Consider the following 21,390-nt stretch of genomic DNA (forward strand, 5'->3'; position numbering starts at 1 on the left):
TATTGTGTAGATGACGACAGCACAATGTGCGAAAAATCTGTATAGATTTATGCACATTTATTTGTTTTGTTCATTGTAAATTGAGAAGTGTAATAATAAATAAATTTAAAAAATGTACAAATAAATGCTTTGTAGGAACTTGATAATAATTCCATTGTGAAACATAAAACACATCGAAATTATGGGCCAAGGTTCTATACGAGGCTTAGAAATATAATCTGTAGTAAATAATAAATAATATAAGTAAAAAATGCGCAATGTTCTTGAGCTCGGACGACTACAAGCTTATTATGAAATAATAATAAAATTTATTTATATGGCCCAATTTCCTAATAAAGCCTAATTTCCCAAATCTCCAAATTGCGCTGTCTATCGTTCTACATTCAATGTTAAAAAAAGTAATTGAAAAACATAGAGGTAAATTGACAATTTTATTAAAGATATATGTGTATATGTATATATATGTGTGTACTTAGTTTTACGTAATTTAACTTTCTAGTATTCCTTATTTTATTAACCGACTTTAAAAAAAGGAGGAGGTTCTTTCCCAATTCGATTGTATATATGTTGTGTGTATGTTATGCGATTACTCCGACATTTGTGAACCGATTTCGATGATGAAATTTGAAGAAAATATATGGCACCTCCAAGGGTGGCAAATTAGGAATGAATACGGTTTATCGGATTTCACCTACTTTCCCTTAACGATTTCGATAAAACTTAGGTGTAATTACACAAACTTTTGAGTTTTTATTTTTTATAAAAAAAGTTATATTGGTATGTAAGTATATGTCTGGGCTCGATGATAAATATTTCTTCGTTGAAGAATTTGATTTGCCCACTATGCTGCGAAGATCCCATCAATACTTTGTTGTAAGACTATTACGTAAAGAATGCTTTAATTTTATTTATTATATTCACTCGTCGCTAAATGGTAAACATATGTGGTCTGTGGTAAACTACAATATTATTTACGAACGTGCAAACAGATTTACTACGTCAAATTTGATTGTCTGGTTGAAACAGCCTTAAGATAGAAATCATCGCCTTGCTTTCTCAAACTCGTATCTTAAAGCATAAAGTTACTGAAATGCAAAAAATGGATTGTATATACAAATTTTGCAGGCTGATTTCACATCACATTTCCTTCATATTACGCACTGTCTTCTAAATATTCTTAAAGTAATGCATCCAAATTAACACCCTTGATAATAAATTTAAAATAAATAGAAAGTTTTGGCATCTCCTCAATAATCACTCTTTATAAGATTCGAGTTCGAGAAATAAGGCATCGAAATCTTTTGTTTCCTTTCCAACTATCCGGTGACGCTGCTGCAGGAGCCACCACTACAGATTTCACACGTGCCCATAGAAGAAGTACATACTTTACATTCCTGATTGACACAAAGGGTGCATTGTCCGTTATTGCAGGAGATGGTGCTCGATTTGCCTTGATTGTAAATGTTCCGATTGTAGTTGTTCCAGTTGATGTTCTTCCAATTGTAGTAGTTCTTGTAATAGTTATTATAATTACCGACCGTATTTGTGTAATAACTGTTGATTTGCGACATAGTATTATCCTGCAAATATAACATTGTCGCTGTTTTTATAGTCATTTGGAATTTCTTCTTCCTATCTAGTATGTCTTAGTAGCAGAAAAGTTTCCAACATTACCAAATAGATTTTAAGACTTTCGTGGTTATTCACTAAATGATTATCACTAATATCAGGTTTCTTACCACGGTATGACTTCTTTTTATTTTCCCGATATTTCGGAACGGTTGCACGCTTGAAATTGAGAAAAATCGCGCGCTTGCATTTTTGTATGTATTGGTCAAAGTCCGACAAGACGGTTCACTCGGTCATTCTGTGTACAGAAAACCAACTCACACGGACAAATATTTACATGCCACTTCATATCATCACCCAAAACACCTATATTCGGTTGTCAGGTCATTAACCAATGGAGCTTATGATCTTTGTGATGCACACTACCTACCACAGGAACAGGAGCACGTTAAGACGGTTTTGCGACAGAATAAATACAAAATAAAAACATTTAAACCAATATACAAAAGGAAGAAGCAAATTGACGTACAGAGACTACCAGTTTTTCTGCCCTATGTACAAGGGGTGACAGATAAAATAGCCAGGTTGCTAAGGAAGTGTTCCATAAAAACTGTTTTCACCTCCTTAACCAAAATAGGAAAAATGTTACGTTCACCAAATCAAGATCACCTTCTTTTACAAACACTGGTGTCTATAAAGTGAACTGCAGTTGTGGAAGCTCGTATATCGGTCAGACTAAACGAACAATTGTCGATCGTATGAAGGAACACATCCGAGCAGTAAAAAACAATGATGCACAGAAGTCGGCTATAGCACAACATCTCACACAGACTGACACTAACCACTGGATCGAGTTGCATAGCCCCCAGCTACTCTCGACAGAACGTCATTACATACCACGGTTGGTACGAGAAACCATCGAGATCACGAAGTACAAAACATTTAACCGTGATGATGGTTTTGCAGCAATAAAAACAAAAATACCTCGAGTTCAGTTTCGCGTGTGGATACAGTGAGTGTGGTTTGTGTGAAAAAAATGAGTGACAATGGTAACGCCACAACAAATCGCGATGAAGGTAGTCGTCGACAGCGCAAGAGGGTAGACAGATATGTCTGCTCTTAAAGCTGTCATCTGTCGCCGTCCAGTCAACCCGTGACCATGGAACGTGCAACCGTTCCGAAATATCGGGAAAATAAAAAGAAGTCATACCGTGGTAAGAAACCTGATATTAGTGATAATCATTACCAAATCGAGACTAGTCCGGACATTGGTTTTCTCGACTTTCCTATATGGCTTAGAGTCGTGGACGATCCGGGCATCAGAACGCAAAAAAATAATAGACGCTTTCGAGATGTGGTATTGGAGAAGGATGCTCCGTATACCGTAAACCTCTAGAAGGACAAACTAATTTGAAAAAAAAAATTGAGCAGCTTCATATCGCAGACAGACTTTCCACAATATGCTACCAAGAATCTTATAGTATTTTGGTCATATTGCTCGCCGACAACCAAACAACCTTGACAAACTTGTGTTGTGGTGGGTAAGGTGGAGGGAAAGAGACTCCGTGGTCGACCACCTTGCCGATGGAGTGACCAAGTAACCGCGCTCACTGGCCTCCCTATTACAACTGCCCTGAGAGAGGCCGAAGACACAACCAGATGGACGAAATTGGTAAGTGATGATAAAAGTCTCGAAATCCATTCAGGGACACGACCTTCAGCAATGATGATAACGACTAAGAAGAAGGTCTAGTGTGTCTTGGCAAATGCTTCCACTATAGTTACCGTAGGAGGGATTGTTTCAATATAGTGCCTTATGTAACAGGTAGTGAGTAAGTTGGACGTAAACGAGTATGCATTTGAAATGTCAGATAAGGTGTAAAAGCTCTCATGAGCTTGTATGTTGCGTATTACTATGAGTTATTTTTCATTACACTTGCTCATAAGTAGTAAGTATAGTGTGCAGCAGAACTAGGTGGCATTTTTATCATACGGTCCTAAAGTGCTAACGGTTGTTTTTTAATTTCTACACTAGGAACAAACTGCCACCGGCTCGGCCACCGCTGCCGCATGCCGCCTCACACCAATTTCCGTTACGACTCTAAAAAGCTGGTAATTTGTTTAGTTTTGTTTATTAAAATCTATTAAAATTATGTTTATAAGGTAGTAAGGCGTGACTCATAAATATCTTGGCTTAAGTACATAAATACATATTTTTGTTTCATTTGTAGGTGAACATAAAGTTCCATCCTCTAAGATATAAAGGAATAAAATTTTAATGCTTCGAAATGACTACTATCTTTTATATAAGATTATTTTTGAGATACTAAAAATTGTATAAACACAATTTGAATAACTTACTTTATAACGTTTTTGTTTCCTATTTTATTAATTTCCTCTCATGAGTAACAATAGTAACTTTTGCAATTGTTACATATTGATGGTTCTCAAAGTCGAGTACAACCAAGTCAAACAAAGTCTTTAGGCCACGAGGTTTTCCCGAGTGGCGTAAGTAATAGGTATGAGATTTTATTTTTTTAAACAATACTTTTTATACGAGTAAATTAAAATAATGAAACACAGCCAATATTTAAATAATATTTTAACCACTCAGGAGGCAGAAGAGCGTTTGAGTAGCGTCATATTTAAAAATTTATATTGTTTTCAAATAGTTCTTTTTTTGCCAAATGGCTTTTGTATCTGTTATGTAACATTTTAAGAAACTATTACATAAAAAAATAATTAAGACTTTTTCTTAATCATTTCATAATGTTTAAAATAAACTTAAATTGCATTAAAAATACTTTGTAGGAACTTGATAATAATTCGATTGTCATAGAAAAAAACACATCTAGATTATGAGCCAAGGTTCTACACGAAATTTAGAAAATATAATCTGTGGAGTAAAAAATGAGCAATGTTCTTGAGTTCGGACTACTATAAGCTTATTATTGAACTTCATTTATTCAGCCCAAATTTCCAAATCACCGATTAAAATTGCAATGTCTGTCGTTCTATATACATTCAAAGTTCACATTACTAAAGGCATTAATTATATCATTGAAAAACACAGATAGAGGTAAACTAACTATTTTATTAAAGATGTACAAATATGCGTGTACTTAGTTGTATGTAATTTAACGTGTTAGAATATTTTAATAATCGACTTAAAGTAAAGAAGGAGGTTCTCAATTCGACGGTATTTTTTGTATGTTACGCGATTATTCTTTTTTTTTTTCATTAAAATTTGAAGAAATATTGGTACCTCTAAGGGTGGCAAATTAGGGAATGAATCCAGTTTATCGGATTTCACCTACTTTCCCTTAACGATTTCAATAAAACTTGGCAAATAGGTATAATTCCTCAAACTTTTGAGTTTTTTTCATAAAAAAGTTATGTTGGTATGTAGGTATATGTTTGGGATCGATGATAAATATTCCTTGGTTGAAGAATTTCATTTCAAACAACAGTCAAGTTACTATGCTGCGAAGATACTATTAATACTTTGTTGTAAGACTATTACGTAAAGCATGCATTAATTTTATTAATTATATTCATTCGTCACAAAATGGCAAACTACAATATTCTTTACGAGCGTGCAAGATTTACTACGTCAACTTTGATTGTCTGGTTGAAACAGTATCAAGACAGAAATCGTCGCCTTGCTTTCTCAGACTCGTATCTTAAAGCACAATGTTACTGAAATGCAAAAAAAAAATGGTATATACAAATTTTGCAGGCTGATTTCACATCACATTTCCTTCATATTCAACAACTGGCCTTCGTATTCCACTTATTCTTCAAGTAATGCATCCAAATTAACATCCTTGATAAGAAATTTAAAATTATAAATAGAAAGTTTTGGCATCTCATCAATAATCACTCTTTATAAGATTCGAGTTTGAGAAATAAGGCATCGAAATCTTTTGTTTCCTTTCCAACTATCCGGTGACGCTGCTGCAGGAGCCACCACTACAGATTTCACACGTGCCCATAGAAGAAGTACATACTTTACATTCCTGATTGACACAAAGGGTGCATTGTCCGTTATTGCAGGAGATGGTGCTCGATTTGCCTTGATTGTAAATGTTCCGATTGTAGTTGTTCCAGTTGATGTTGTTCCAATTGTAGTAGTTCTTGTAATAGTTATTACCGCCCGTATTTGTATAATAACTGTTAATATGCGACAACGTATGAGCCTGCAAACATAACATTATCGCTAATTTTATAATCATTTGGAATTTCTCCTCACTGTCTAATGCTTCGGACACAAAATGGGTTTAAAATTGAACTACTATCCACTGTAGTTACCGTAGGAGGATAGTTTCAATGGTAGTAACATGAAAACAGACGAAGATATGAAAGTGTGACGTAAACATGTATGCATTTGAAACATCAGATAAGTAGTAAACGCTCTCATTGCGCTAGTATGTTACGTATTACTATAAATTAGTTTTTCATTAGAGTTGCTCGTAAGTAGTAGTAAGTATAATGCGCAGCAAAACTATGCGGTATTTTTATTATACGGCCCTAAAGCGGTAATGGTTGTTTTTTAATTTCTACACTAGGAAAGCGGACAAACTGCTACCGGCTCGGCTACCGATGCCGCATGCCGCCTCATACCAGTTTGCGTTACAAGTCCAAAAAGCTGGTAATTTTTTTTCGTTTTATTTATTTATCAATTAAAACTTATGTTTATTAGTTAGTAAGGCACAACTCATAAGTACATAAACTGATTTTTTTGTTTAATTAATGTATGTGAAGCAAAAGGAAAAAAATAATGCTTCAGAATGAAATTACTATCTTTTATATCAGATTCTTTTTGAGATACTTCAAATTGTATAAACACAATTTGAATAACTTACTTATAACGTTTTTGTTTCCTTTTTTATTAACTACCTTGCAAGATAATCAATAGTAATTTATGCAATCGTTGCATAATGATGGTTCTCAAAGTCGAATACCGTCTTTAGGCCACGAGGCTTTCCCGAGTGGCCTAACTAATAGGTACGAGATTTTAAGACCTAATTATGTAATGGTTATACAATACTCTTTATACGAGTCAATTAAAATAATGAAACACAACCAACATTTAAACATACAATACTTTAAAAAACCAGGAGGCAGAAGAGCTTTTGACTAGCGTCATATTTGAAAATGTATATTGTTTTTAGTAGTAGGTACTTTTTTGCCAAATGGCTTCGCTTTTGTATCAGTTACGTTAATCAATTTTTTTTATTAAATACAAATTTGAATTTAGTAATTTCACAAATATGGCGACGTTATTCTGTTCACGAACAGTGACATGTTTAAGGACACTCTTCTAATTACCAAAAATACGACATTCTTTTCTTTATAGTTCTGTGCACAGAACTGTAATGAGCTGTGTATTAATGGCGGTTAATAAGAAATGATTACCAATAGTTTGACAGAAGCCCGAAGCCGAAGGCTCTAGTGACTCGACGTTTGTAATTTTTACCGCCCGTGCTACATACAATGTTTTTCATCATATGTGCGAGAAACTAGATACGACGATCATTTATTTCTTGTATGAATAAATAATGCTTTGCAACATAACATTTACGGATTTAGCAAATGCCGGTTTTTTTATACAGATTGCCAGCTATCTATATGGCCATGATATAGCCATTATATATACAACTCGAATTAAAATGTTAAGGCACAAACGCATGCAGCCACAATGTATTAGATATGAAATGTATAATTTCCAAAGTCTAAAAGTACTGCAGAATTTGAATTCATAAAGTTAACATAATAAAATATAATTAAATTAGTTTTTTTTATACTTCAAGCTTATGCGAAATATACGTTAAGATTTTTCGAGCATAAAAACTTTTTGCTTAATCTTGACGTAAAAATCCATAGTGCGATAATGTAATGAAAATCCTTATGCATAATGTAGGACATTACAGTCGACTTTGCCTGCATATTATTATGACACTTTTTACGAACAAGTGTGGTGGAATCGATTTTTTCAATTCAGTAGCCAGTAATATTGACAATAGAATTTTGGTTCAGAACTAAAAAGAACGTCTGTGTGATATGGTTTATGAAATTATAATTGATAGATAAAGTAATTGAAAACAAATGTTGCCACATGATTGAAACACCGCCTTTAAAGCCTTCCGTTTTGGATTAGATTGCTTACTTGCTGCCTTTGTAACTCAATGTACTATGACGTCTGCGTCATGCATCTGCATGAACATTACAGAGCCACTTTATGATTAGAAATAAATAGGAAAGAAATTTGTACATGAAAAATGTGTATAGAGCAGATATTCCGAAATACATTATACATATAAGTACATTTTGAATATTAAATGTTTCAACAGGTTTTTTCAATTATTATCATACACATTTTATATATTATATATATACATTATATATTTTATTCGAACTGGGTTCTGATTTACCTTTCTGTACATGTAGTTGATGTTTTTGTATAAATTTTGTTTTATGTGTGAGATGGCTAAGGATGGGTGGTAGACATTCCGTTGATTTCTGTAGAGCAGTTGCTTGTTGGAACTCGTGTATGGCCATGCTCCTAACAGTTGGAAGCTCTTATAGTTGTACTGCTCTCGCCAGTTGTTCAGGTAGAGCTGTTGTAGATTTTGATAGTTCTCGAAATTTGGTGTGTTCCGAATGTTTGTATTTGATGTCAGTTTCAATTTGTTTGGTACTTCGGTGTACTTTCGCTTGTCTATAGTTTCCTGCTTTTGTATTGTGTGTTCATGTGAGTCATCGTTTACGACTACCGAAATGGCTTGAGACGTTACAACTATTAGGAAATATGTAAACTGGTAAAAGAAAAGTCCAATTAGTTTTGGTTATAGCGAACACTGACACAGGGCAGTTAGTAGCATTCTCGCTGGTTCACTATCACTATCTACTGGTAATTTATAAAAAGTTGTATGGTACCTGTTAAGTGAAAATAAAATGAAAAAGTATTGCTGACATAAACACAGACTGCCGTTGAGCACTCATTTCAATTTTCAGTCATGAAGATTGTTGATAAACGATTGGGGATATTCGATATAAATAAAAAGAAAACATAACCTTGCTCTTGAGGTGTACACCTAACTTTTGTTATAATATTGTTCATATTGTAAATGCTCATCCGAGGTCATCCGCATAAAATGTTTAAAAATATGTTTTGAGTATTCTATGACCTTCAATTATTCGACTTTTAATTAAATGGAAATTTTATTCTGAACAGGTACAAGCTTTGAACAGCACCCAATTTGTATTAGTGACTGTAACTTACTCTATTAAACTTCATTTTCCAATGCCAATTATTTACTTCACGGAATTACTGAGTGACATAGGTACATGTATTCGTCTGCAATATAGGATATAATCAGTGGTTACAGAAATAGTCATGCTACATTTTTTCTCAAAGCAGATTTCAGAACGAAAATGTATTTTAATGAGCTAGTAGCACAAATAAGCTGTATGCTCATGGTCAAAACTTACTCTTTATAAGCCTTCGGTATGATTGTGTGATGGGTATCCTTCTCACTTTATCAAAGAATCAACAAAACCTTGGTCACAGGTGCTGAACGCGTTGCAAGAATGCATTATGTGTCGCACCACAAAATTGAGGTGTAAGTTAATATGGTCAAAACAAAAAATTAATCAATTCTAACATGAATTCCTGCTTCACGTGTAACGCTATAAGAAGCAAAACATTGAAATTTGCAAACGCCCTTGTGCATGCAAGTCCAAATGTAATCAATAATTATGCTTGTTTTTGTAAATGTTCCTACAATAGCACAAATGGATACTGTAATTTAAATGTCTTGATATGTAGAAATTTCTTGATTGTTGGCTATGTACGTTTAATATATTTTGTAATTGGAAATGCAAGTTCAGCGATTGATTATGAAGGATAGTTTGTGTTTTATTGAAATAAAAAATATATGTCTCTAATGATAAAAACTTTCAGAGTTAACTTTTTAACGTAGTGAAGTGTGTTCCTTCTAAAAAAGAACACTATGCTTAACAAGGTTAGGCAAATGTTAATGGTGTGTTAAATAGATTGGATCAACCGCCGTTCTCTCTCTTATTTATTTAATGGTAGTTTAACATTTCGGCTATCGTGACAGTTTTATAGCCAAGTATGAAGTTAAGCAAAAACAGAATAAGAATTGGTCTGATGATTATATGACAAAAAATATTTATACCACAATTTTTACAATAGTTGACTACTAATTTATGGAGAAACTTGTACGGTAAGTTTTGAAATAAATACGCATACCGAAACTAATACTTATAAGCAATAAGTAAATTGAATATATAGAGCAATAACTAAATAACTTTGACTTTAGACGTAACAGTAGACAGCATACAGATAATTTTGCCGAACAAAAAATAAGTAAACTGGGGCAAGATGATTATGGTTTTGGTGCACGAGATGATCCGTGGGGATTATCTTGTACTGTATATAATTGTTAACGGACTATATTTAATTTGTATGTTTTCTGAGTACTGAAAAGTCTTAATTAAATAACTCGCAAGTCGAATAAAATAGTAGAAGACTGGATTTCGTTTACATGATCGATCTCGATTAATAAGAAATATAAATGCTTTTTTTGTTTTAGACCAGGCCGCGTAATTGTAAAAGAAAAACCATTCTTGGTGGGTGGTCGGAAGACTATGATCTAAAGAACTAGAGGCGTAAAAAGTAGGACGCCACATAGATAGGTATGTAAATAGTTAGCAGTAGGTACGCGTTATGTCATTAAAAAGATGGGCTAAAGGTAAAAATAAAGGGTCTGTCAGTTTAATGAAATATTTAGGTGAAAAAATGATTGCCTTTTCATCAGATGTGTTAAACAGGAAATCGAGCTCGTAAAGTACATTAAAGAAATGGAGACGAGGATGGATATCAACTTGACTTAAAAAAACAATATCACCCACCCTTAGGCACCTGTAAGATATAAATTAATTAGGATTATTTTTTCTAGAAGTTCCGTAACTGTTGTTTCATATATCTAGATTACATGAGTGAGGACTTTGTAATAGTTGTTGTTTTCATTTGTTTCTACCAAAACCTAGAAACTTTCCTAAATAGAGGCAAGGTGATCCCTTGGATCATCTTACCCATATCCTTAGGATCATCTTAGACACCGCGGTGTCCAAGACGATCCTTTAGTAGGGTTTTAAAAATATTCAAATATAATAATGAAAGATCCAAAAATAAAACGTTTTTAGTAAGACAACATGTAAATAGACAAATTTTCTATCCTTCAACGCTTTTACATCTGCTGTAAGCTGAATATCTTTTAAACTACCACCATTTTCCCTTAAGGGGATCATCTGGTACACCTGTCACCTACGTATACACCCAAACAGATAAGGCAATCTCTATAAAGAGGTATTTGGGATCCTAATTTACATCCTTCCACAATATTCCAAGCCTTAGTTATGAAGATCTGTTCAAGAGCTATGGCTTTGTTTGGTTTCGGGTATATGATACAGACCGCTCACAGAATCGGGCGTATGATTGAGGCTATCAGTGCAAAAGCGGTGTAACCCCATGAAATGCTTAAAGAAGATGGATTTAAAATTAGTCAAATTCACAAGTCGCCTACACAATCCTAAAACTTTTTCCCTTCCTACTTGTTAAACTAACTTCGGTCAACACTGTCAACTGTATCGCATGTGCTCTTCTTACATAGCATAGCATTAACAGATTTAATTTTTACAAATTTTTTATTACTGTCATTTATTTAGGTAATATTTACACATTTTTTAAATAAGATTTGTTGGTAAATCAATGCTTAAATAGCATTGCTCTAAAAGCTCATATTAGCCCTGCTGATCTGATGTTACAGTAATTCGCATATCTGGATGCATGGCATATATGGAAATAGTATTCAAGTATAGAATAATTATGTACTTTAGATCATTTAAAACAATATTGCAAAATATATATGGGTTACCTATATGGGTTACCCACATCACTTTTGCGCTGATAGTCCAATTATGAGCCATGAAATGCAGACACTAGACAAATGGCAATCTTTGATAACGGCTTAAAGGTTGAGAAGGTACACTGAAAGGTCAAACATAAAGATAGGTAAATAAAGAATCAAGCAAACGCTGACAAGACATTTTGAACGCTGAAACGGTTCCGCAACTATTGACTTTGGACAATCAATATTTCAGCAGTCGTTTCTTTAAAATTCTGGAACATGGTAAAATTAAGTTATTTTGGTTTACCTTATCATTACATTGCGATTCATAAAAGGTTGTTTAGTGCGGTTATAACACTCACTGTACATTTGAATAGAAACGTATAATTAACGTCGGTCCGTTGGTTTGCACGATGTTTATCGTTTGATCAAATGCGTGGAGAATGTTAACTTTTACTGTTAATTTGGTGTATAAAAATTGAAATTAATCAAATGGTTATTAATTATTTCGCTAGATCGTGACGCAATGCACTGTATCATTGCCGTGCTAAGTTTAAGTTGATAATACGAACGAAGCATTTTGTCGCTAAAATGACGGCTTTGATGTTCGAATAGTCGTAGTAAGAAAACAGTTATTTGACCTCGGATTACGATCCGCCTGGGCACATCATAATCTGTCTAAACGTATATTCGATCTGTGACATAAATGCATTATTATTTCAGAACACATCATTATTTCAATATGGGTAATGCTAACATATTATGTAATAGTTAAGATAGAAAGAAAACGTGTCAGGAGCGTAAGATTGTTTATCTTTTATCTTGAACAAGAAATCTGTTCAAAGGAAAACGTACTGTCTTAAGATTATTGGTTATTCTTTTCAGGACAATGAATTTTGCAAAAATGTTAATTTTATTTTATAGCACCAAAGCCACTGTGGAACTACGGTAAGAAATATTTCTGCGGTCATATCTCATCTTCTGTCGTATAAACAACGACGTCGTATATTTTTATTTTATGGTTAAAATAAGTGCGCATTTGACCTCCATTTCACCCAATGGAAAGTGAGGATGAGGTCGACGATGGAGCATGCACACCTATATAATGCCTATTCACTTTCGCTTTGAAAGGCCTAAGTTATAGCGTTCAGGAAACAAATCTGCAAGCAGAGAAATCCACTCCAGTTCCGTAGGTACGCCATAAACACGTGGAAGAATGACGCTTGGTGCAAACCTCACCTTACGTCTAGTTCCTCGTTGATAGCAAGCGGATGACGATATGGTTTCATGCAATTCCGTCGGACACTCTCCATGAAATCCTGTAGAATACTGATAACCAGACAACTTTGTAGCGGTGTTCAAGATTTTCTAGCTCCGCCTCTACTAAAGTCGAATCACTAATAAGCCTCTTGTCACGTTTCTCAATGAATCGGAACATGAAAGTGACTAGTTGGTGTTTAGCAGATTCATTACATAGGTGATAGTAATACATGACCGGACTTGCGCACAGTATCTTGGAATGGACCAAGTTTCTTGGCTGCATTCATTAAACGACTAACCATGGAATCTGAACAAGATTAGATTTCTTTACCGCAGGGTCTTGCATTAGAGAAGTATCTAACCACAACAGTGCTGTCATCAGTATAACCGAAGGTGGCTTGAATTAACAAATATACAGCAGAAAATGAGTTGCGGAACCCCGTGGAAGTCTGCCTATATAGGACAAAAAATTGGAATAATAATAATAAACATTTTTATTCATACTCATAAATATAAATTTAATATCAAATAATAGAACATCATTTTCAAATTCTATGGAGTAAGTCATTAGTAAAAAAAATAATAAAAAAATAATTAGAAGGTCGAGCCTCAGGTTAATGCAATACGAGTTAAGCTGTTGCAGTACCCACCGAGGCTTATATATTAATTTCAATAAATGCAATCATAAACAAAAATACACTGTACTTTATTATTTATTTATTAAGCATTGGTTATAGAGCCATCAGATTAAAGAGGTATCAAATAATTAAGAAACTCAAAACGCACAAATCTACTTAACTAAAAATTTATTCGTGCAAAAACTAACTTCAAAAACCCGCCATATTTTTCTAGCCACAATGTTATTATTTATTTATTGAGTTTTGGAGAACCATCAACACATAGAGGTAACAAATAATTAAGAAATACAAAACGTAATAGTCGTTTATTTAAACTAAAAATTGATACATTGTACTTAGACCTTTTTTCTATCTACATATCTATTTAAAACAGAATAAAAAACAAACACTGACGACTTGGCTGTATGTCATTTCTCTTCAGTTCAACAAGGTTCATTGTTGTGTGCACGGGTAAAACATATGGTCTAAGTATAATAATTTAATGTATTGACCATAGATTTAGTATATCCATAGATTGGCCCTGAAGTATTGGAGACGAGACCAAAACAAAAATACATCTGTGTGCGTATAATGTGCATGTGTGCAAGATAAACAGTGTTGCGCCATCCAATGATTTTACTTTAATATCGATTAACAATATTACACCGGCATTTCACTTCGTATTCATTTTCATGTCGTATTCTTCAAAATGTCTTATCGCAAAACGCCGAGACGTTTATCAACTAATTAATTAATGGTTCAATACAAAATTAATAAAGCTACCTACTATCACCTTCTGGCAGTGCCATAAGATGGTAGGTAAACAATGGGGACTTTCACCCAATATAACACTATGGCTCTACAAAACGGTGATATGACCCATGATCAGTTACGGTGCGATAGTATGTATGGACCGCAACCTACAAACAAATATAACTATTATAATTATTGCATGATATGATGACATAGAAGTACATCACAGCAGTGAATTTGCAGATAAGTAATAGAACCAAAAAACCGGCCAAGTGCGAGTTGAACTCGCGCGGAGAGGTTTCCGTACAAACTCAACATTGTAGTTGAAGAACATGTTCTCCAATAGATTCCAACAGCAAATATAGGTTTATTCGCACTAAAATGAGAGATTTAAAGACAATTTCTGTATTTTTTTCAAAACTTTAGGCTCAGTAGTTTCGAAGATAAAGGGGAGAATGATCTATTTTAGTCTATTTTCTTAAACAACTTAAAAATATTTATATTTCAAAATTACAAAAAATATATACTTGAGAACTTTCCCTCCCAATAGTGACTTCAAATTCAGAATTAATTTATTTACGTTACACGTTTTGGTCACACAAAGGCATATGTGTACCAAATTTCAAAATAATCAGCCCAGTAGGTTTGGAGTAAATTGACTGTGACAGACGGACAGATGGACACACAAGTGATCCTATATGAGTATCGTATTTTGGAACAATAAAAAAAAACAAAAATCAATTAATTGTAAGACATGAATAATGTGGGTACAGAACCAGAACGTAGCTTTACTCTAGCCATGCCTCTAACGGAAAAGCATTTTTCCTCAAAGTGTTTGCTGCATATTTTTGAAAACTTTTTGGGAACCCAGTCTTCTCTCTTTAGCATTATAAGCCATTTCTGTCGTACTTCAATGTTTTGAGGAATACTGAATCATAAACAATAATTAACATAAAAAAATGGGTGCCTCAACTACGCTATTAAAAGAAATTTTCGTTTTAATGTAGACAAAAAATAATGCAGTAATGTTATATTAATTAAATATAAAGTACTAAAACCAGAAATTTCTGATTCAATAATATTAAGTATGAAGATGATTTCGGCTGTATGCAAGCCACGCCTTTGCCTTTCTTTTTTTCAGTTAATGACATCTCGATAACATATTATCGATCGTCAATCTCTATGAAAGTTGTGTTATGAATCTCAGAAATTCACGTATTTGATATATTTTTTAATTGAATTCATATACATTTGGGTTATTAATGCACTTGAATGGTATAATTTTACAGATATATTTATGTAAAAAACTTTTGTGGTAGTGCTTTTAGACAGCTAAAAATTTAAATAGTACTAACATGTGAAATGTACAATTCATCGAGTTTTCCTTTTTAGATGAGTTAAATCCGGGCACAGAACACGTTGCCATGACTAATAAACGTCCGTTTAACACTATTTCACATTTTAAAACCAATTATTTTTCAAAAATAAAAGAAATTTGTTTCGTTGTCAGCTGACCCTAGGTACATACAGGCTCATATCGTATAATGAAGTGGTCTCGTCTACCCATCTCGCTCTAACATACGTGTATACTAACGCTCTTTCACTTGCATTGCCAATCTATGGGTACCTATATACTAAATCTATGGTATTGACCTATATAGTAGGTCAATGAATTTATGTATAATAATTGTATCGTACAATATAAAAGTGTTAAGTGGTGCCATCTGTGCACGTAGAGATAAACTAGTTAAAGAGGAAGCGAAACATGCTTTGAAGCCTTGTAGTGGACCGGATAACTTACTTCGGACAACTATATAGAGATGGCGCGGTACATTTTTTAAAAATTAAATTTGCTCAGTAGATAGATTCTTTGTCAGAGGTTCCGAAACGTTTTTGTATCGTAGAGCACGTCTCATTTTTCTCTGTTTTTTTTTTACAAATTCATCGACTTCTGTTTTTGACAGCTGACAGTGTTACTCACTTTGATTTTTTTCTTCAACTGAACATTGGCGTCGTTCGTCATAATATTATTTTTACAAAACTACAGTACATAGTCATTTTTAACTCGTAGCATTGGCAGATTCATCGTTAGAAATCGATGGAGCCATTGTAAAGAAATTGGAATTGGTAAAATGAGAAACTCTCTTAAAAAAGAAACACATTTTATACATTCAACTAACTGAATATCTTGTTTATAGTAAAATGTTCATACTTCATAGGTGATTTATGTCTATTATAAAATACTATAATGTATACATATGTAGGTACTATCTGCGTAATATGGTTTATTCCTTTTATGGAAATTCAAAAAATTGGTAACGTCCTGCCCAAATGGGCTCCACTTTCGTTGATGATTCGACTTCGCCCATTGACAATTCGTCATCACGTGGACCTCTTCGAGTTCGCAACCAAAAACTCAAACGTAGCGTTAAAAAAACTGTTCTTTGGAGTCTAGAGAGGACCACAATAGGTACGACGCCTATAACTGTGTAGGAAAAAGAATTGGTGAATTTAATTTTTCCGATCGAATTTATCAATTTGCGCGCAGTGAGAGCGGTGACATAAAGCGGTTGATGGATGGACCTCCGATGTGAATGGGGCACTTACCCTGCGTTATAAACGACCGCCAGTGAGCAGAGGCAGAAAATATGATAAAAAACTGTCGATTGTCGTTGGCTCTTTATTAAAAAAATGTAACTTTAATAATTATACAGCCACACAGGGGTAGGAGGAACACACTTTGTGCCAAATGTTTTGAGCTCTAAGAAGATCAGGTAGAGTTTTACAAAAAAATTCAAGTATACTAAACTTGCTTTGTTTATCAGCTTTAATTCCTACTAACGATATATTTTTGAGAGATAAGTTTAAGGAAATTAACATTCTTACACTAGCGTCTCAGTACATTTATGAAAATGTAATTTATGTTAAGAGGAAAATAGTGAGACATAACATTAATACGAGGCATAAAAATAAACTAGCTGTTCTTGATAGTCGTCTTCACAAAGTCACAAATTCATTAAGGAGCTTCTATAACAAGATTCCGGTTATGAAACAAAAACTTTATGCTAAAGGTACATATACAACTTCTGCGTACTTGGATGACAAAAATCCATGGTAGTAACCTGTTTAGCCAATGGAGGTAGGCTCGATCTCTGATGTTTGAAAACAAAAAAAAAATATTGTAAAAATGTTGAATGTGTACAAATGTTATTTACAAAGAGTAACCCAAGCGGTAGAGTTTAACCAATGTGACGATTTCAAGTGTAATAATACTTACCTATGAAATAAAGATTATTTTGTTAATTTTCATTTTGATTTACCGGAAACGTGCAAATTGTGCTAACGTTTCTCTTTCCGCAAAAGATGATTGTATTTCTTATGAAGGTAATGTACACCGCGTGTTCTCAAGATTTCACAACTGTGAAATTTATTTATTCCCGCTGAATTAGTAGCATCGCAGCGACATCTCTTTTAAAATCCTTTAATTTTTTTTGTCTGCTTTATAGACTGTGAGACTATAGTGCTAAACTCTTTACATTATGAGTTAAGGCTTCAAGTCCCTCTGACCTTACTTGTATTTTTTTAAAATTAATTTTTGTGTTCTACATTTACATACAATTATCACACCAAACACACCAATATGAGCTAGAAAAGGAAAATCTAGAATATTCTACATGTGGTTTAGAAATAGAATTTGTTAGATAGAAAGGCACCGTGTTTCTGAGCTTACGCAATTTTTCTTACGACCACAAGCTACCTAATTTTGTTTATACTATGAAACGCCACGAGATTGATTTCTATTGTCGAACGTGGGTTGAAAGAAAATACAGTATTTATGAAAATCCACATATCGTCGGTGTTTTGTAGAAAATAAGATTTTTCAGCGGAGCATATTTTGGTTTTAATTATTTTAAGTTTTTTTATAAGTTATTGCCATTAGTAACGCTATTACAATAATATCTAATGTTATTGAGCAGAATAGCTATTTACGTTCGTGTTTAATTAAATATATTATATACGAAAAGCTGAGTTAATAGTAGGGTTTTTAATCTCGCTGCATTTCCGGGCCCGAGAAAAAAGTCGAGACCCGGTGCGGTCAAAAATCCCGGGAAAATGAGACTGTCAAGACATTTTAAATGTAGGTTTCCATATTTATAGGCTAGCTATTTAAAAACATGATATTTTATTCAAGTTATATATTAACTCATATTATAAATTAAATAATTAATTCGTTTTTATAGAAACAAACAAAGGGCGTTTAATTTAGTTTCAGATAGAGAGGACCTAAGCTGATTTTATTACTATCATTCTTCAATCTCCACAGATCATACTAAGGTCACACCCCGGACACTCCATACGGCGATCGGAAATTATTTACCTACTACTACTACATACAGCAAGGCGCTATCTGCACACGCGTAAATGTGTGCGTGAAGTGGCAGGGTTACCCATCACTTTCTCGCACTATTACGTTGCGTGGCCAGAGCGGCAACATAGCGAAAATTCTGACGCGAATCTGTTATCTATGATTATATTAATGGAATCCTAATAATTACACTTATCTATTAGGTATTTATATCGATATATTATTATATTTTTAATTAATTCCCTAAGTAGAGTAATATTGAAGATTTATTTCAAAAATATATTAAAAACACTTAAACTGTTATATTTCGGACATGTACTTTTAAGTAAGGTAACCAAGGTGTTTGAAATTGCTTGTCCAAGTTTAGTTAATAATCAGATATATTCACTACCTACGTAATATTTATCGGCAATACAAATAGAAAATTCGCGAAGTCATGGCGTCTCATTATATTGATATAATAAATCTGTATTTTTTATACGTACATATATTACTCTGCAGTAAATAAATGAAGAGAATGAATGAAGAGTCTCAGACATAATTTTTTTTACTTACTTCGTTTCATCTTTCGGAAAATGATGATAAACAGCCGTACACAGAACAATTCACGACCATTATAAATAGTAACGTAAAATGATGTTTTATATTAACGTACAAGTTTCGTAATGAATACATGAAAACTATACTCAAATATCAAAGCCGTCTTCGCGCGAAAACGGGTCGCCGGCAGCCTTGTTGTCGTTCAGTCAATGTGACCGGCAATGTGCGGGTCGTGGTGCGGTATCTAAAACTTGGGAGAGGTGGAAAGTGTCCGTTCGCTATTCTTTATTCTCTGCTAAGGTCTTCCTTACATTGTTACCACGTCCATTAACGAGAATTCAAAATGACTTTAGTTAAGTAGATTTTCTAATACTATTTAATTAAGTGACTAAAGTTTCGATATTCACGAGACTGAAAACTAAAAAGAAAAATGTTCGGACTCTCAGAATATTCCATACGGGATTCTCGGAATGAATACTCTAAATAGATAAAATAAAAGAAACAAAAAGAAAAAATATACCTATAGATAAATAGAACTGTACACATACATGTAGGTAAATAAATAGAGGTAGATAAATAGAGCTGTACTCTTTAATTATGTCGTATTTAATGTATTTTAACAATGTATGTATTTATTATGTGAAAGTTAAAATATTCTAATGTATTTTCAACTTACGTCTTGCAACTGGTTTTTAACCTCCGAATCAAAAAGAGGGGAGTTGTAGGTAATTTTGAAGCTTTTCTCGGTGTATTTACAATAGAATAGAATAGGAACCATTAATAACAAAACGCTACAACACAAAAATGCACACAGTAAGAAACTGAAAAAAAAGACGGTAAAGCTAAATTAAAACAAAAACAAAATAGAATAACAAAAAAATGAAATAAAATCTTAGTAATAGGTACTGAAAATACATACAGGCACATGGGACTTGTCAACTTGTGACTCGTGGTGACGGGCGCAGCGGCAGTGCCCCCCAGATCGAACGAGCCGATGTCGAACGAGGCTTGACCGGAAATACAGTATTTATGAATACCTGCATACATATGTATACCAGTTTATACAGCTCAAAGCTCTACATTACCGGTTAAAATTTCACTGTCTATCGTGTAATATTCACAATCAGATCTTTACCAAAGGGATTACATGCGTTTTTTATGATGCCTAATGACAGGACGAACAAGTCATGCGCGTGGTGGTAAGCGCCACGCCTGTCCATAACAGTTGCAGTGCCTCTCAGAGCTCTAAATCACAGTCACTTCGAGACATGACAAGTCCGATGTGCCTGTAATTTCACCACGACCCTTACACATCAAAACCGAAATGCTTACGTTACTGCTTGGCGCCAGAAACAGGCAAGGCGGCAGTACTTCCTTGGACGAACTTTTCCACAAGAGTAGTCCGTAATTGAAATTATTAACAATTTTTGTTGTTTACATAATTTTACGTGTTCCTTTGTGTTATTTTAATATGTAATTTGCGTATGTTTTGAATTTTGTTTAGCTCCTTACTTGGTATTGTATGACTACCTAAGTATACATATATTGTATGACTACCTAAGTATCTTTTTATACGTATATATCTCAATTATTTAGCTAGGCATTTAATTCACAATTTACGCGTTCTTTGTCATTTTCAATCTTAAGTATATAAAAATAGTAACACACACACAAGCTCATTTTATATGTAGATAAATAAGAATTAGGCATAAAATAGCAATTACATTAACATCAAAGTAGTACAGTCTTACTCAAACTTTATTGAAATAATTAAAACTTTTTATAAAAAAGAACTGACCTCAAAAGTTTGTGGAGTTACATCTACTTATCGAGATTTATTAAAATCGGTTAACGGAAAATGGGTGAAATCTAATGAATTAGATTCATCCCCTAGTTTGCCACCCTTAAAGGTGGAATATTTTCTTTAAGTTTAAATGAGACCACCACTGACCTCTTTCCAACAGAAAAAGAATCATCGAAATCGATTCACAAAAGTCGGAGAAACCGCGTAACATACACACAAAAACATGCTGTCTAATTTACGGTTCATGTACTTCCCTGGAGGAACTCTTTCACAAGGAACTCTACTGCTACAAAAAAATTGTCGCAAACTGTCCACTAAAATATTCTTTCAGAGAGAACAAAATTGACTTAAATTACTTTTGATTCTCTGATAACCTAACCTCCCTGGTTTAAAAAACCGACCTCAAAAGTCATTCATCCCCTAGTTTGCCACCCTTAGAAGTGGAATATTTTCTTGAAATTTAAATAAGACCACATCTGAGGTACCTTCTTTCCAACAAAAAAAGAATCATCACAATTGGTTCACAAATGGCGGAGTTATCGC

The 21,390-nt window shown here is 33.6% G+C and overlaps 1 protein-coding gene across 1 annotated transcript; it reads right to left on the minus strand.

Moving 5' to 3' along the window:
* Positions 1 to 655: 655 nt before the first annotated feature.
* On the minus strand, positions 656 to 9,193 carry LOC113235858 (putative mediator of RNA polymerase II transcription subunit 26). Its single transcript, XM_026471781.1, has 5 exons — positions 9,064 to 9,193; positions 8,855 to 8,929; positions 8,004 to 8,387; positions 5,580 to 5,768; positions 656 to 1,580 (listed from the first exon to the last, which is right to left on the minus strand). The coding sequence occupies exons 2-5, from the start codon at positions 8,867 to 8,869 to the stop codon at positions 1,317 to 1,319; spliced, it is 852 nt and encodes a 283-aa protein (XP_026327566.1). The 5' UTR covers positions 8,870 to 8,929; positions 9,064 to 9,193; the 3' UTR covers positions 656 to 1,316.
* Between the last annotated feature and the right edge of the window lie 12,197 nt (positions 9,194 to 21,390).

The sequence above is a fragment of the Hyposmocoma kahamanoa genome, unplaced genomic scaffold (genome assembly GCF_003589595.1).
Source record: "Hyposmocoma kahamanoa isolate Upper Pololo Valley unplaced genomic scaffold, ASM358959v1 88, whole genome shotgun sequence".
Taxonomy (NCBI): Eukaryota; Metazoa; Arthropoda; class Insecta; order Lepidoptera; family Cosmopterigidae; genus Hyposmocoma; species Hyposmocoma kahamanoa.

Bases quoted from the DNA above. Each gene is read 5' to 3' on its own strand.
- LOC113235858 (XM_026471781.1), bottom strand. The intron at 5,769-8,003 runs GTAAATCAGAAC...TTATGTTTGCAG, and splicing joins TCAACTACATGTACAGAAAG to GCTCATACGTTGTCGCATAT. The intron at 1,581-5,579 runs GTATGTACTTCT...TTATATTTGCAG, and splicing joins GTGTCAATCAGGAATGTAAA to GATAATACTATGTCGCAAAT.